We start from the raw sequence: 16,711 nt of genomic DNA on the forward strand, positions 1-16,711 counted from the left end.
CTACTCCTTTCCTCCAAAAAGAATCAGGCATTGATCAGAAGAAGTAACTGTTTCTGAGCAGCCAATAGAGAAATTGCTACTGTCCACTAAAGCAAGAGTTAGGCAGAAGGAAAAAAGCTGGCAAGAATATACATACCTATGGAAGCAGAATGGGAAAAGGTATGGAGGTCCGAAAAAACAAGGGACAGGCAGGGAACTTGAAGCAGCTTAGGTATAGGGCATAAGACAAAAAGGTCTTATGAACAGGGTATGAATAGGGCAGAGCATGACAATGCTTAATCTCCATTCTGCACTGTGGTGTGAATGCGATAAGGCAGGAGGCTATGGAACCCAGTGCCACTGTTGCCTGTGTCATTGCTGCATGAAAATATTGTGTTATTTTAACTCAGCGTAAAGAGAAGTTCTATGACTGTGACATCCCCCTGACGTCAGGTGAATAGATTAAACAAGTCCAAATACTATTAACCCAATTACAGATGTGCTGAGTGGGTTCTGAACTTGGCTCATCCCCAACTGGAAGTTTCACTTGGAAACTTAAAAGAAACAGGGGCAGAAAATTCTCATCCACACCCAATGCACCATGTCCTCAGCCAACCACAGAAACCTCTGCTGCCCAATAGTCATCCTCTGTTCTGTTTTTGTTTGTTGATTTTGTTTTCAGTGCAACCCCCAGCATCTTACGTAACAGAAAATAAGGTTTGGTGAGAAGCTCTTTCTCCCTAAATTTAGATTTAGGTTTTGTGGGAACTAATAGTGATGCCAATGGAATGAACAAGAGAAAAAAAAAAAAGAAAAAAGGAAAAGCAGACCACAAACCTTTATGGAGCACTTACTGTGTGTCACACTCTATGCCAGGCCCTTTCTGATTTATTTATAGTGTCTTCCTTACAATGTCTGAGTGAGGTGGATACATTTGGTGATTCCTTTTTTTTTTTTTTTTTTTTCAGTGAACAAATGGAGCTCCAAGTCTGCTAAGTTTCCATGTTTGAGGAGGCTGAGAGTTGAAATCAATTTGTCTGACTCCAAAGATTAATATTTGTTAATCTTTGGATTAACAAATCCAAAGATTCTAAACTTCAGAATTTCTTCCTCCCTTAACAACTCCTTCTGAAGGTGTTTTGTTCCCTGTAACAAGGACCTGCATCTCATCTTGGTTGCCTGTCAACTTGTAACTCTAGTGATAGAAAGCTCATCATATTATCCTCCCCTCCCAAAAAAAGCAGCCCTCTATATGAACACTACTTAAGCAAACCTCCTTTTGTCTTAACTCTATTCTCTTGACTCCAACAAAGGGGTGTATTCCTTCAGCTGCATACTTACTATTGCAACATCTGAAGATGGGGACTGGGCTTTGATGTATTCTCCATGTAAATGGACAGACACTGTGTGCTCTGGTTGGAAAGGCTCTTGGGAATCATCCATATTTGTGATTCCCAAATATGGCATGCATCAAAGCCACCCTGGGAAAGTTGCAAAAACACAGAGTCCCAAGACATAATTGGAATCTCAATGAGTGTGGCCCAGGAATCTGTATTTCTCCCCAAGCTCCCAGGTCATTTGGATGTTTGAACCCAGTTCCCCAAATTATATTGCATGGAAGATCAAGATCCAAAGAAGGAAAGAAATTTGCCTAGGGCTACACAGTCAATGAGTCATGCTTTTATTTTCTGATAAAAAAGGCCAGCCTTGATGATCTTTGCAGACAGTTCCTCTAAGACTTGCCTCTTGTTCTGCCCCAGGAAGGCTGCTCATTGACTGTGCAGTTGAATAGCTTGCAAGAGAGTGAAGAAACTACGTCATCCCTGATCATAAAACCTAGTGAACTGCAGCAACCAGGCTGGTATTTGTGCTACAAAACTGCTTGGGGAGGCTAATCCAGCTTGGCACTTACCTTGATTTCTGAGAAGAGGTAAGGTTTTCCACCTATTATTCTCTAACTGCCCAGAGGTCAGAAAAGCAGATGGACCTGGGGTTACCACGGGGTCAGGAATGCACTGGAAATAAAATAAAAAAAACACTCTACTCTTGGTTCTGGCACCTTTATGATCTTGGATGGGTACTTTTTCATTTCTGACCCTCAGTCTCCATATTTATAACATGGGAGCATTGGCCTCTGGAGGAGTTATGAGAATGTTGCTGTAGAGTGACCATGTCTTAGGCGAGAACTGCATCCTAGTTTTCTCCTAATGGCATGACTCCAGGCAAATCACCTAAATTCTCTGAGCCTCAAGACTTGTTCTGTAAAATGGGAGTGTTGACAGCTACAATATGGTGTATGTGTGACAAGTAAATGAGATATTCCAACCAACATGTTTAGCACAGACCCTGGCTATGGAAAGTGTTCAACAAAGGGCAATTGCTGCTCTGGTTGTTATTGAAATTTGCCCTTCTAATCTGAATGCCCAAGAGATCAGCCTCTCTGACCAAGGAGGAGAGTGCTAAGGCCTTACATTTGATTGGACATTTCTAGTTCCTATACCCACCATCTCTTTAGTCCCTCAGTAGTTCCTTAGCAAATTCATGAATGAGCCTTTTGGTAGACTCCAAAGTGAGTTGGTCCGGGACTCAGAAGAAAGAAGCCCACTGTCTACTCAGGCTTGGAGATCCTGCATGAACACAAACCCATATCTCAGCCTCTATTTCCTCAACTACAAAGTATATATCATGAGCCCCATTCCAGAAGACTTAAGTAAAGATGACTTTGGAACTGCATGGAGTAGTACAAGCACACATTTTTTGAGTATCTACTGTATGGTTTAACCTATGGGCCCTGGAGACATAAAACATAGCCCTATCCAAGAGCTCACATATATTAGGGGAAAACAAATATCTAAAGGCACAATTAAAACCCAGTGGGTTAAGTAGGAACATCACAGATATGTGGGAATTGTGAGAACTGAAAGGACGAACTCTTGTCCTGAATTTGGAGCTACGGTCAGAACAACTTTCCTAGAATAAGTAACACTTCTCCTCCAGGAGTTTGCTCTGTAAACATCCTCCTCTTCCACAAATATATATAATTGGTTACCTTCTTCTTTTCCAGTTGCACTCCCTGAGAGATTGAAAAAACAATTAGTAAAGCCGAAGGATTCTTCAGTGAAGTTCTTGTCCAGTTAACCTGTTTATGAAGAGACACTGAGGGCAAGACTAGGGAGAAACTAGAGTCCAGCAGCCTGTTAGTGTCAGGACTGGATCCAGAATCTGAATTCTGAATTACCATTTGGGGTGCTTGTGACTACCTAAACTGACAACCTCCCCAGTGTCCCTGTTTCTCACACACACATACACACACATACACACACACACACACACACACACACACAGAGGCATACATGCCTCCCTGTCCAGCAGAGCACACCTGTGGCCCCTTGCCCTCCCCTGCTGCCAACTCTTGTAAAACAGGAAAACAGAACAGCTTGGCTTTGGCTATAACATGTACAAACACTTGGAGCAAAGTTTCCAAAGGGAGACAGACAGTGAACGCCTTTCAGGGTCTGGCAGTTTTATGGGCAGAGGCCAATTAAAAAGCATACCCCCACACAAAGCCCGTGGGTTTTGTTTGGCTGTGGCCTTCTCTCCAGGCCCTTTGTAGGCTGCATTGACAGCGCAAATTGGAAGGACCACTGTTCCTGAGGGATCCTGGACATTCACAGTGCTGCTGGGGGACCTTCCTTCAGGATTTCCTCATTGGAGGCCTCAGGCTCAATTTCAATGGGTGCTAGCTATGGGCTAGGTCCGGGGCAAGGCTCCAGGGTTCAGAAGGAATTCTAACCAGACCATGCCCTTGTGTTGCTCATAGTCCTTTGGGAAAGAATGGCATTGAGTGAGGAAAGGGCTAAAATGAAAGTAGGGAGTCCCCACTGTGAGACCTCACAGAAGAGTTATCAGCTCCTCTGGGAGAAGGCAAAAATCCTCAGGAAGCCAGTGGATCTGCTTAGGGTGGATCTGCCCAAGCTGGAACTCCACTCCCATCAGAGGGAGAACACATGCAAGTGATGAGAGGGGATGAGCGAAAGGCATTTCTGAGACTTTCGTGTGTCTGGGGAGTAGGGAGTTGAGTACAAGAATGACAACAATTAACATCTGTAAACTGCATGTCACATGCCAGGTGCTGTTATAAGTATCTAATGTAAACTGACCCATTTAATCCTGAAAAAAACCTTATGGAGGACTATTTCCTTTAAGTAGCAGAGAGAAAAACCAAGGCATGAACAGGCTGTCACCTGCCCAGGGCTACCGAACCATCAGCAACCCATGGTTTGTGTGGCCAGGACAGGGACTGGGGTTGACTCTAGGGCAGTACAGTTGGCTGGGAATGTGGTGTTGCAGAAGAAGCTGAGAGTTAGGGAACTCCAGGTCTCCATGCTCTGCTGCAACCTGGCTGAGGCTGTGACCCTCTCTAGACTGGCCAGAGACAGTCATCCTGCTGTTGTCAATCTCAAAGGGAGGTAGTGAAGACAAAAGAGAGATTAAAAGTGCTCTTTGTACCTGAGTCATCATCTGATTTAATGTTTCACATCCATGACACATAGATCTCCCCTAGTGTGGTGGGGGAACATGGATAACCCAGGGCCCACAGAGGGTGAATGGCTTGCTCAAGCTCACATAGCAGCTCTACTTCAGGAGCAAGACTAGACCAGAGGTCTCTACCTGAGGAGACAATAAAGTATAGCAGTTAAAATTCTGGAGTCCAGTGAGATCTGGATTGAAATTTGGTTCTGCCACATACTAGCTGCCTGAGACCAGAGAGTTTCTTAAATTCCTTTAGGTTCATTTCTCATATCTTTGAAAGAAATGATCATTTATAAAGTATATGAAATGATGTTCATGTAAAGAATATGTCTTATGGTAAGCAATCAATTAAATGATGATGGTGATGAGGATAAGGATAGTGATGATGAGGAGGAGGAGGAGGAAGAGGAGGGAGAGGAGGAGAAGGAGGGAATTCAGCACTATTTCTATAAGTCCAGTATTTTACACTTCCACAAAATTCTACACTACTTACGTAAGCCCCTTGCTATGGTTCCCACATCTGCATTTGAAAGTCATAGCACATTTGTGCATAATTACACTCAGGGCCATGAATGGTTTTCACATAAAGCTAAATTATATTCTTGGCTCTCTGATGTCCCAATGACTGTTTCTGCATGATGCAAATCATGCCTCATCCATGCAGACTGTTCGTTGAACCCATGTGATTCATCATTGACTTCATGCCCCAGCTAGTTCTGTCCAGTCTAACACTCAGTCAGCAGTGGGGAAAGATAAAACCCAAGTCATCAGGCTTTGGTTAGCAAATCCTATTGAGTCAACTTCCTTGACACCTCTCAGATCCAGCCTCATCATTGCAATGGCCATAGCTCAAGCTTCCTCATCTTCCTCCTAAACAATACCTATAGTCTCCTATCTAGTCTCTTTCCCACTAACTCTCTCCTCCCCACTCTCCTACTCTGCACCCAGAAGGTGCATTTGAAAATGCTTATCTGCCCATGTCACACCTCTACTTTCAGTCCAGTGCCTTCCAATGGCCAATGTGGTCTGGCTCCGACAACTTCTCCAAACACATCCTCCATCTCCCTGACCACACCAGTTGCTCACTATCCCTCAAATATGGCACACTTTTTCATCAATATGCTAGTCTCTCTGTCCCTCATGCCCTTTTTCTACTACTGTACTTACTGAACTCTTATAAATCCTTTGACTATGAAGGCTTTCCTGATGATGACTTGCCTTCCAATGGCAGAGTCCATTGCACCCACCCTTTCTCATGTAAAGAAGTCATTATAGGCCTGGCACAGTGGCTCATGCCTATAATTCCAGCACTTTGGGAGGCCGAGGTGGGAGAATTGCCTGAGTTCAGGAGTTCGAGACAAGGCTGGGCAACATGAAGAAAAATTACACTACAAAAAAATTACAAAAATTAGCTGGGTGTGGTGGTGCATGCCTGTAGTCTCAGCTACTTGGGGGACTAAGGTGGGAGGATTGCTTGAACCTGGGAGGTTGAGGCTGCAATGAGCTGTGTTAGTACCACTGCACTGCACTCTAGCTAGGGTGACAGAGTGAGACCCTGTCTCTTAAAAAAAAGTCATTATAATAACTATTTACTAAGAACTTTTGTTTTCAAGTACACAATGGCTTTATATACATCATCTAATTTAATCTTCCCAACAGTCTTTGAAGTAGTATATTTATCCCTTTCACAGATGAGAAAAGTGAGGCTTAGAGAGGTTAAGTTAATGCCAGCTAACCTGAGCTTATTAGTTAGCAATATCTGTTGAGTTTGCCTCCTAAATTTCTCCTAAAGGTTAGCCCTGCCTCACTATAAATTGCACAGCCAATATTTAAACCCAGATTGGCTTGACTCCAGAGTGTCTGATTTTATCACACTGTATTTAGTTAGCTAAATTCTGGGAGTTCCTTAAGGGCAGGAGCTGGATCCTGTTCATGTTAGTACCCTAAACCTGGAAATCAGTACTCTGGTATTGGTTGGAAGTTAGACTTAGTTTTTGACTTAAGATGGAGAAGGGAGGCATTGCACTTAGTAGCCCTAGCAGGTAGTGTGCATACACAGTGCTCATCATTTGGAATTACTTTGTCTGCTCAAGTTTAGATCTCAGTATCTCAATACCATCACTTACTACCTACAGGATTTGGGGCAGGTTATTCGGTCTGCCTAAACCTGAGTTTCTTGAATTGTAAAATGATCGCCACAATAGCACATGACTGTTTTGCTCATGGTTAAATGAGATAAGTATGTGGAGCCATCGGTATGGTGAGGATCCCTTAAATGGTAGCTACCAGCATTTGTCTGTAGTGCACACTGTATCACGAAGCCTGCTGAGAGAAGATAATTCTTGACCATCCAGAAGGATGAGGTCATAGAGGTGATTTCCTATGTACCCCTAACACACATCTCTGTGTGTTCACAACTTCTTTATATGGTGGTGAAGACTACATGAGAAGTCTCATCCTTGCCAGCATATTGTGACATAAGCTTCCCTGGCAAGTTCCGTGGCAGTGCATGGATCAATCTGGTCATACAGAGGCCAGGGCATCATACCCAGTAGCTTCATTTACACGTCAAGAATGTTTTCTTTTTTTTAACGACAGACTTCTCTTTGGGGGTCTTGTTATTGCATTAAATTCCACCATGGTGACCACTTCTCTTTGAGTTAAGTTTTTGACACTAGTTACAATTCACATAGCTGACAGAGCTGAAAATCATTAATTTTTTCTTTTAATTAGAATTCTCTAGGTCTTTCCCACCCAGATTTTCCTGGATGTCTGCCCAAGACTCACAGTATTATGCATATTGTCTCCATCAGGAGAAAAAATAAAAAATAAAATAAAAACACTATACATTTCAATGGATGCCTGTTAACTCCCTTATCATTCAAGCTGGGAAACAACCCCTTGAGGTGGGACGAGCATTGACTCCACTTTGTTGATGAGAAACCTGATGTCAAGTTACTCCCTTAAGGGCAATAGCTGGTGAATAGCAGTGTTGTCAGATTCAAACTCAATCAGGCTCAGACCACCACACCAGCACATTGAGTGTTGTAATTTTCTGCAACTGTTGAGCTAAATTGTTCCTCAGGTTGGGTCAAGACAATGGAAAGCAACAGCAACCTGATAGCTCTCTGAAAACTTGGGACCCAGGCCCAGCAAACTGATAGCTCTCTGAAGGCCCATGTATACCCAGGAAGTGGTATACATGAGAGGCATTTAGAAGCTCCACCTGTATACTTAGAGAAACATAAACCCAATAATAGTAAACTTCCTGAAAGAATGCCTTAGAGCTTAGATTGTGAGAGGCTGAGAAGCTTCCCAGGCACCAAGGTTGGAAGAATCCCTTTCTGCTTTGTTTTCTTTTGTGCTACCAATTTTCCCCATATGGATTGGAGTCCCGGGGAAAAGAATTCCCTCAATATGTAGGTTATCAGGAAGGGGATTGTCAATCTCATCATCATTCACCAAATTGAGAAGTAGGCATTGTTTTTTCTTTTTTACTCACCACTATACAAATGAGGATAGGCATATTTTGAATGGCTTATGTTTTATTGATATTCAGTATCTTTTCCTCTTCTGAAACCCCACAGTGCTACACTCTCTTCTCTTAACAGGTGTCATATTTGCATTATGATATACCTGACCTACATCCCATCTGCTTAAGCTAGGTAGCTTATTTGAGCTAATATGAGGGTGTTAAGAATTTATAACATCTCTTTGTACTCATTACCCTCCCAGGGAAGGGTACACTGGAAGCAGTGCAATTACCATTTAAAAGGAGATTTCAATTATACCTCAATAAAGCTGTTTTAAAAATAGATAAATAAAGGGAGATTCCAGTGTTGGAATGTCTCCCCCTAAGCTACCAACACCTCCTTCATGGAAAATGACAATGGCACCCCTCTCTTTGGGGCCTTCTCCAATCCATCCTTCACCCTGTAGTGAGAATGATTTTCTTAAAGAGTAAGTTGGCTATTTAGTCATATAAATAGTCATGGATGCTTCAAGGCAGCATCAAGCTTCTTGCCCAAAGCTTCCAATGCCTTGCCAAGCTCCCAGCCTCACCTTTTAACACTTCCTATTTTGATCCCTACTCTTAAGGAAAGTTTTCACTCCTTGAAAGAGGTGTACTGTCTCTTGTCTCTGGGCTTTTGTTCATATCCCTTCTTCCTGAAGCAAATTCCATCTTTTTTTTTTTTAAGTTGTCACCTAGGCTGGAGTCCAGTGGCTCCATGTCAGTTCACTGCAATCTCTGCCTCCCAGGTTCAAGCAATTCTCATGCCTCAGCCTCCCAAGTAGCTGGGATTGATTACAGGCACATGCCACCATGCCCTGCTATTTTTTATTTTTTGTATTGTTAGTAGAGATGGGGTTTCACCATATTGGCCAGGCTGGTCTCAAACTCCTGGCCTCAAGTGATCCACCTGCCCTGGCCTCCCAAAATGCTGGAATTACAGGCATGAGCCACTGTGCCTGGCAAGCAAATCCCATCTTTTTCACCTCTCTGTCTGGCTTATTTCTACTCGTCCTTTGGGTTTAGGTATCACTTTTTCAAGGAATCATTTCAGGAGCCCTCCAGTGTGTCTCATGCTCTAACAGTGAGTGCAGAGAACCTCCATTCTTCCTCTAGCACAGCTTGAAATGACCAGACTCCTTCTCTATAATTTCTACTGGGCCATAAGTTCCCTGAGGGAAGGAAGCTTCTCTGTCTTTAGTTGCATATGCTCTGTGACTGGCACAGGGTAGATACTCAATAAGTGAATAAACAGAGGTCTCTCAAGCACACTCCCTTGGTAAGAAATACCACCCAAGCAGAAAGAGAGACAATAGGAATTTTTAATGCATGGACAGGCCTGCAGGGACTCTGGGCAGACCCACAGGTAGCAGGAAGAGGCAGGGTCCCACAAACTCAATAATGTCCAGCAAAAAAGAAAGAGAAGTCCTTAAAGACCCATGCTTCCTCTCTGCAACCATCCTCAGAGCTTCCTTCCTGGTGCTGAAGAGGTCAAAACTGTCTCCTCTAGGGGTCAGGTCAAAACTGTCCCTCCATAGGTCTCCTCCAGGGGTCCATGGCAGGAAGAAAGCAGAGTGTGGCAGGAAGGAGGAAGAAGAGCAAAGGCCGCTTGGTCTCCACCTGAAAAATTCTGCCTCGGGATTGACAGCCATCCATAAGAAAAGGTTTAAAAAGGAGAGACTTTTGATAGAGTCAAATAATATCTTTGAAAAAATAAAAGATAGAGAAAAATGAATAATTCCATTGGTTACAAAGGTCTCTGTCCACTATCCACAGGAGAAACCGTTTGCTTTGGCCTTGCTGGCAAGCTTCATCTGCTAGGCCCATCCTCAGCTGTCCCCCAGCCCACCCAGGCCCCAGGATCCAGGAGAATACTGCTCCCCCTCCCATGGAGAGTCTCTGTGCTCACGGAGGGCGATACCCTCCCTCACCGGCCCTTGGACTCCCCGTACGTGTTGCGGGCCATTGACACCATCTTCTCCTCACACGTGATTTTGGTGTCCTTGAGGATGCTGTACCACACCATGCCTGCAGGCCGGAGCTCCTCGCTGCGGCAGAAAAGATAGGGCACTGTTTCCACGCGGCTCTGGATGTAGGCACTCCGCAGGAGGCTGGAGCAGTGGCTACTCACCCTCTCCAGTCGCCGTAGAATCAGGTGGGCCTTCCTGAAAGGTAGGATGAGACAGCCATGATTAAAGAAGCCCAGATCAAGAGTTAGGCCTTTGAGGTAGTAAATGTCAACAAACAAATGGTAACTTCTTCTCCCAACCATTTCCTATCTATTCCAGATCGGAGTGTGGTACTTCAAACACTTATTCAAAAATTACCCTAGAACCTATCTTCTTCAATTGTGCAATGTGTTAAAAAATGAAAAAGAGGCATAGCCTTTAACCTAGTATTTTCACTTCTAGGATATGGGAGTCCTAGGAGTTCAAAGGTGACCAGCCTTGGACTCTGATCAAATAGGTATTATTATAATGATTAAAAAGCAACAAGAACAACCAAAAGTTATTGACACCATATGCTAGACACTGGGTATGCACTTTACATATATTTTAAATTTTTTATTTAGCCTTTATAACTATCCTGAATGTATTGTCTACCCCCTTTTAATGGGTGAGGAGCTCAAGCAAGGCTCAGAATAATGACATTACTTGACTAAGGCAAACATCAAGTCGGCCACTGGAGTTGGGAAGAATCTAAATCTAGGCCTGACCACCCACAGTCCCTTTCTAACTGTCTGTGTTCTCACTTCATGAACTCTTTCACACTCTTTTCTCCAAGTCTGGAAACTTTGAAATCTTGCCCTTTGTGATTCCCTTTCATCAAATATATATATATGTCCCCAAATCAGAACTTTTCTGTGTCTCATTTTTTCCCACCTTTAAAAAAGTTATGATAGTCTTATTCTCAAGTTAAGTATGAGAAATGCCTAATGCCTGGTATAAAGCTCAGAGTAAGCTTCCAATAAATGATAGCTACTCTTATAAAGGATTGCTGGAATGCGCCCTCAGGGTCAAGGTTACGCTGAAGACTAGCCTTACCAAGAATCATTCCGTACTATGGAGGATGTCATTAAGAACTTATCTAGAGCTCTATATCCAGCACGAGAGAGGGGAGCTGGGAGAGATCTGATGGCTGCACAGACAAATAAATCCAGGAAGGATTGTTGCAATCACCTAGTCCAGGGTTTTTCATAGGTGGCAGTATCGACATTCTGGGCTGTATATTTTTTTGTTGTGGGAACAATCCTATAGGGCATTTAGCAGCATCCCAGGGCCCCACCTATCGCCAGTAGCACCCTTGCCCTGGTCGTGAAGTGTGAAAATTCTTTAGACATTGAAGAATTTTCAATAGCACCCTTGCCCCAGTGAAACTGTCTTTAGACATTGCCAAATATCTTCTGGGGGCAAAATCACCCAAGTTGAGAACCACTGACCTAGTCTGATCCACTTTCATTAAAAATGTGAAAACTGAGGCTTAGAGAAGGAACAGAATGTCTTTATCCCAGGTCACATTACAAGTCAGCTTCAGTGTCAAGGTGTCTGTCTCCATGTGGAAACCACTTTTCTCTACATTCCAGCATCTTCAAGATGCCAGGCACCCTGGGAGGCTACATGAGAGGTTCTCTCTCCTGCTGTCCTCTCCATGCCCCTCTGATGCCACAGGAGGGAAGGAGTTTTACAACAACAGACCCCACAAATGGGAGACTGTGTTAGGCACCTGCATAGCAGCTGAAAAAGGACCGAGCTTATGTGTATACATTTTGTGGGCACAATTTATGAGGTGCCTTTCAAAAAGTCCTCTTTGTATAGTTCACCACTTGGGTGGAATATTTCCTGAGGTGCCAAGAATTCATCACTTCATAACCACACTCTATCCACAGCCCTCTTTCTCCTTGGGCAAGTGCCCCCGCCAAGAGGAGCCTGAGGAGTTTCTTTTCCATTCCTTCTCATTTGAGTTCTGGCTTCATTCTTTAATAATTCTGTGTCCTGGGGACATTTACTTAACATCTCTAAATCTGTTTCTTCATTTGAAAAATGAGGCTGTTGTGAAGTTGAAGGAGATAAAGTCATTTCTTGCTGATTTGCTGAGCATTTATTATGTGGCAGAACTTCTGGTAGAAAAGATGGACAAATGGAGATGACAATATGAGTGACAAAAGCAATTATAAAAGAAGTCACGAGGGCTGTGTGAAGACAGAGGAAGGTACTTAAGTAGGATCAAGGATGTCCAAGAAGGCTTCCTATTATAGGAGTAGGGAAACATGTGTTGAGCCTCCTAAATGAATAGGAGTTAGATAAAGAAGAGGAAAAGGTGGCTGGGCACGGTGGCTCACGCCTGTAATCCCAGCACTTTAGGAGGCCAAGGCGGGTGGATCACAAAGTCAGAAGTTCAACAGCAGCCTGGCCAACATAGTGAAACCCTGTCTTTACTAAAAATGCAAAATTTAGCTGGGCGTGGTGGTGGGTACCTGTAATCCCAGCTACTCAGGAGGCTGAGGCAGGAGAATCATTTGAAACCGTAAGGTGGAGGTTACAGTGAACCAAGATCGCGCCACTGCACTCCAGCCTGGACAACAAGAGCAAAACTCCACCTCAAAAAACAACAACAAAAAAAGTAAAGGTAAAAGCATAGAGACAAGAGATGCATAGATGTTCTGAGAATTTATGGCTGCAATACAGTGTACAAGTGGGGACACAGTGAAAACTGGAAGGAGCCATAGCCAGCCTGTTGGAGCCTAGGAGCTAGGGCAGTGGTTGTATGGAGTAATGATACAACCACAGGCTCCAGAACACCGACTACTCAGGTTCAAATCCCAGCTCAGCCACTCACTCTGTGTGATACTGAGTGAAGTGCTTTACCACTTGTCCCTCAGTTTTCTTACCTTACCCACAAAATGAAATAATAACTGTATCTACCACAAAGTGTTACTTTTTAAATAAAAAATTAACAAACACATAATAAACTGTCAATAAATGTTATCTATGATTATTGTCTTGAGAGTAAGTGGGAGAGTTATTGAAAGATTTCAAGAAGCAAAGTAACAGGTTTGGAGCTGAACTGTTTAAAAATATTTCTGGTTGTTTGAGGAGAACTGACTGGAAGGAGGTAAAACACAGAATTAAACCAAGTGGAGGTCAGGAGCAGTGGCTCACACCTGTAATCCCAGAACTTTGGGAGGCTGAGATGGGTGGATCACCTGAGATCAGGAGTTTGAGACCAGCCTGGCCAACATGGTGAAATGCTGTGTCTACTAAAAATACAAAAATTAGCCAGGCCTTGAGGTGTATGCCTGTAATCCCAGCTACTTGAGAGGCTGAAGCTGGAGAATTGCTTGAACCCAGGAAGTGGAGGTTGCAGTGAGCCAAGATCGTGCCATTGCACTCCAGCCTGGGCAACAATAGCGAAACTCTATCTGAAAAAAAAAAAAAAAAAAAGTAACCAAGTGGAGTGCACACTCAGGTGTTAACTGTTTCCCACTGTTGTACTTACAGGTGTTGGTTTGATTTTTCTCTATACTGGTAAAAAGCTTCTTATTCTTGGTTTGCTCATTTATACAAAGGGAACAGCAGATGGCTCACCTCATAAAGTTATAGTAAGGGTTAAGTCAGTACATGTCAAACTCTTAGAAAATTACTTGGCACAAAGTAAGCACCTGATGCATGCTAGAAAGTACCATCACCATTATCATTACTACCACCACCATCACTCTCATTGTCATCATCATTATTACATCATTAGATGTATTTTGTGTACCGGGCACTGGGACAGATATGAACTAGTTTAAGCCTTGGGTATCTTTATAAGTCAGTGACAAGAGACAGGCAGACAGAAATATTAACAGCCTCTAATTCAGGGGCAGAGCACTGGGTTGAGGAACACTACGCATGCTGTTCTGGGAATATAAAAGATGGACACCAATCATCAGTTTGGAGACTCAGAGTAGTCTCTCAAGAGGACGCCACACCTGAGCTAGTTCTTCAATAATGAAACAGCATTTTCAGGTAGATGAGAAGGCAGAGGAAATAGCCCATCCCAAGTTAGACAAGTTGTTTGAAATAACCAGTGCAAAGAATAGGTGGGAGACCAGTGAGCTTGGCAGGGATCAGACCAGGCAGACTCTTCCAAGCCATGATGTAGTATTTGGATTTTATTCTGGGCAATGGAGAGACATTTTCTGATAGTCACAGAAGTAAGCGATAAATATAAATACAAAATGAAGTTGGAAAAGACAATTCTTCCAACATGCCCAAATGCCCTTCTTCCAAAGGAACAGACAAAGCCTCCTTTTGCTTGGATTAGGAAAACATATTTGGAGTGAGAAAATGATTTTGCCTTTAAGGAACACCTTGAGTTAGTAACAAAGGCAAAGCTAGAACCAGGGTTCCTGATTCCAGAGTCAAGATGAAGTGTTGGCTCTAGAATCTCAGATTTAAATCCCAGCTCTATAACTTACAGCTATGTGGTTCATGAGCAAATTCTTCAATGTCACTAACTCTTAGTTGTAGCATCCATAAAATGAGAATAACGGTTTTGTTGGGAGGATGAGATAATATGGACAATTTGCTTAGCTCTAAGTAAATGTCAGCAATGAGTCAAAGCAGAATATTATCGTGAAAAGGACATAGGCTTTAGAGCCCATAAGGGCAAGTCACTTCACCTCCCTAAGCCTCAGTTTTCTCCTGTGTAAATGAAAACAAAAATATTTATTTTGTAGGGCTGTTGTTAGATTGAAATGAAATGATGGCTACAACCAACCAACACAAGACTTTGTACATAACAGGCACTGAACCAATGTTTGCATTTAGAAAACAAACAAGAATTCAGAAAGTGAAGCCATGGAGAGAAGGGTTGGAGGTGCTCGAAGGCTGGGGAGGAGAAGGAAGACTCGGAGTGAGAGAGACCAAAGACAAAAATGCTGGCTAATAAATTGTAGGCAATGGAGATCCATAAATCAAAAGGCAAAGCATGCTTCAAGCTTTCCCTGGAGGGGAAATCATAGGTCAGAGTGACCACTTTTCTCAAATACCAGAAATGAAATCTTCCTCATTGGAGGTAGGACTCAGACCCACTGGGATAGGAAGCAAGAGGTGAGGGAGGGCCACCACATACTAATTTATTGTTTTATCAGCAGGCGAGACTGAGACAGGAATCGCTTGTGAAAGAGTCAGGGGCTGGACCCAGATGCCACTTTTCCGGGACTGTAGAACCATTCTATTCCCAGCACCATTTCCCAATCAGCTGTTGACTGACTTATCAGACAGGACAGAGACCCAATTTCTAAGGGGACCCTGAAATGGAGAAAAATAAGACAGGCAGGAAGAAAACATTCCCATTCGCCTCCCTCCCTCCTCCCTGCCTTACGGATTTGAGCTTAAGCGTCTCTGTGTTAGCTGACACAAAGCTTAATGAGAACTGAGGACATGATGTGGTTGCAAAAAAATGGGAACATAACCTTCAGAAGTGGAGAGGGCAGAGGTTAAGGGAAGTAACGGCTTCATTCATGGTGTCCTCGTCAGGCTCCATCTGGAGAACCCCCGACACTTCTGGTAAGAGGGACACATGTAAACTGCAGCCAGATCATGATGCTGAGGGGTGTCTCAAAAGCAAGCCTGCTGAGCTGAAAGCAGGAATGGAGAGTGCCCATGGAAGAGAAGATTTAGGCCATTAGTTACATTGTTGTAGCAACAAAAGACAAGTGGGCAACAATCTGAGGGTCAGAGATGATAATGACTACAATTTATTGAGCACCCACTATGTGCCAGAAACTGTACCTATGCAACATTATTTTACATCTAATCCTCAACCCAATTTTAGAGTCTACAGGTGATAAAAATGAGCTTCAAGTCAGTCATTGATTTGACCAGGGTGACAGGAGGATAGGGCGGGGTTTCAATCCTCTGCTGTAAGGCACCAAAGCATTATGACACAGCCACCCTAAAATTATCAGAAGACACATTTGGCTCAAAATAATAAAAAATGTAAAGCTAAAGTCCTCTAAATTTAGAATGGGTTATTCTATGTGGCAGCGGATTCCTCATCACTGGAGGTGATTAAATCAAGTATGTTTTAGAAAGGGGTGTACTGCAGTGGGAGTCATAGCAGGTGTTTGTCATTGTTGTTTATTTGTTTTTAATCTAAAAGGCATGAGAGCCTTGATTCACAGAGAAATATCATCTGATGACCACTCACTTCACAACAAAATTTGCTGTGACACAATTGTCAAGCACTGAATTCCTGAGATGAGAGGACCACTTTTGCTGAGGTTCTATTCGTGACTCAAAGTCACACTGAAATTTCATCTTCAGGAAGTCTTCCAGATATTCCCAGCTATCATAAGTCATGTTTTCCCATTTGCTGCTGAAGCATTTTATTTATCTGTGGATATCCATATCACATTTTTTCTTAGTTGTGCACATATCTTGGGATGTAATGTGGTTTTACAGGACACCAGTTGAATATCAGAAGACAATATTCTAAATTCGGACTCCAACACTTAGTGTTTAGACCTTGCAACTATGGACAGTTTACATAATTCCACATGATTCTCTGTTGCTTAATCTTCAAAATCTATTGTTCAGGATATTAAATGAAATATAAATAACTGGGCCAATAACAGGTGCTCAACTAATATTTCCCACCTGCTTCTTGGACAGTGTAGGTTTCCTCTGGTGGCCAGCTCTT

At 43.1% G+C, this 16,711-nt stretch overlaps 1 protein-coding gene across 3 annotated transcripts in view; it reads right to left on the bottom strand.

Annotated features, from left to right (window-relative positions):
* Window positions 1-4,481: 4,481 nt before the first annotated feature.
* ASTN2 (astrotactin 2) overlaps window positions 4,482-16,711 on the bottom strand; it is a 997,527-nt gene continuing 985,297 nt past the window's right edge. Inside the window, exons 23-24 of one of the 3 annotated variants that reach the window (XM_054520535.2) lie at window positions 9,955-10,188; window positions 4,482-4,650 (exon numbers count right to left, since the gene is read on the bottom strand). In XM_054520535.2, coding sequence (XP_054376510.2) covers window positions 4,647-4,650; window positions 9,955-10,188 — 238 coding nt within the window. In that variant the 3' untranslated portion in view covers window positions 4,482-4,646. Of the gene's footprint in view, window positions 4,651-8,669; window positions 10,189-16,711 lie in introns of those variants that run through there. The other 2 variants (XM_054520536.2, XM_054520538.2) reach the window with 2 other exon arrangements.

This window comes from Pongo abelii, chromosome 13, assembly GCF_028885655.2.
Source record: "Pongo abelii isolate AG06213 chromosome 13, NHGRI_mPonAbe1-v2.0_pri, whole genome shotgun sequence".
NCBI lineage: Eukaryota > Metazoa > Chordata > Mammalia > Primates > Hominidae > Pongo > Pongo abelii.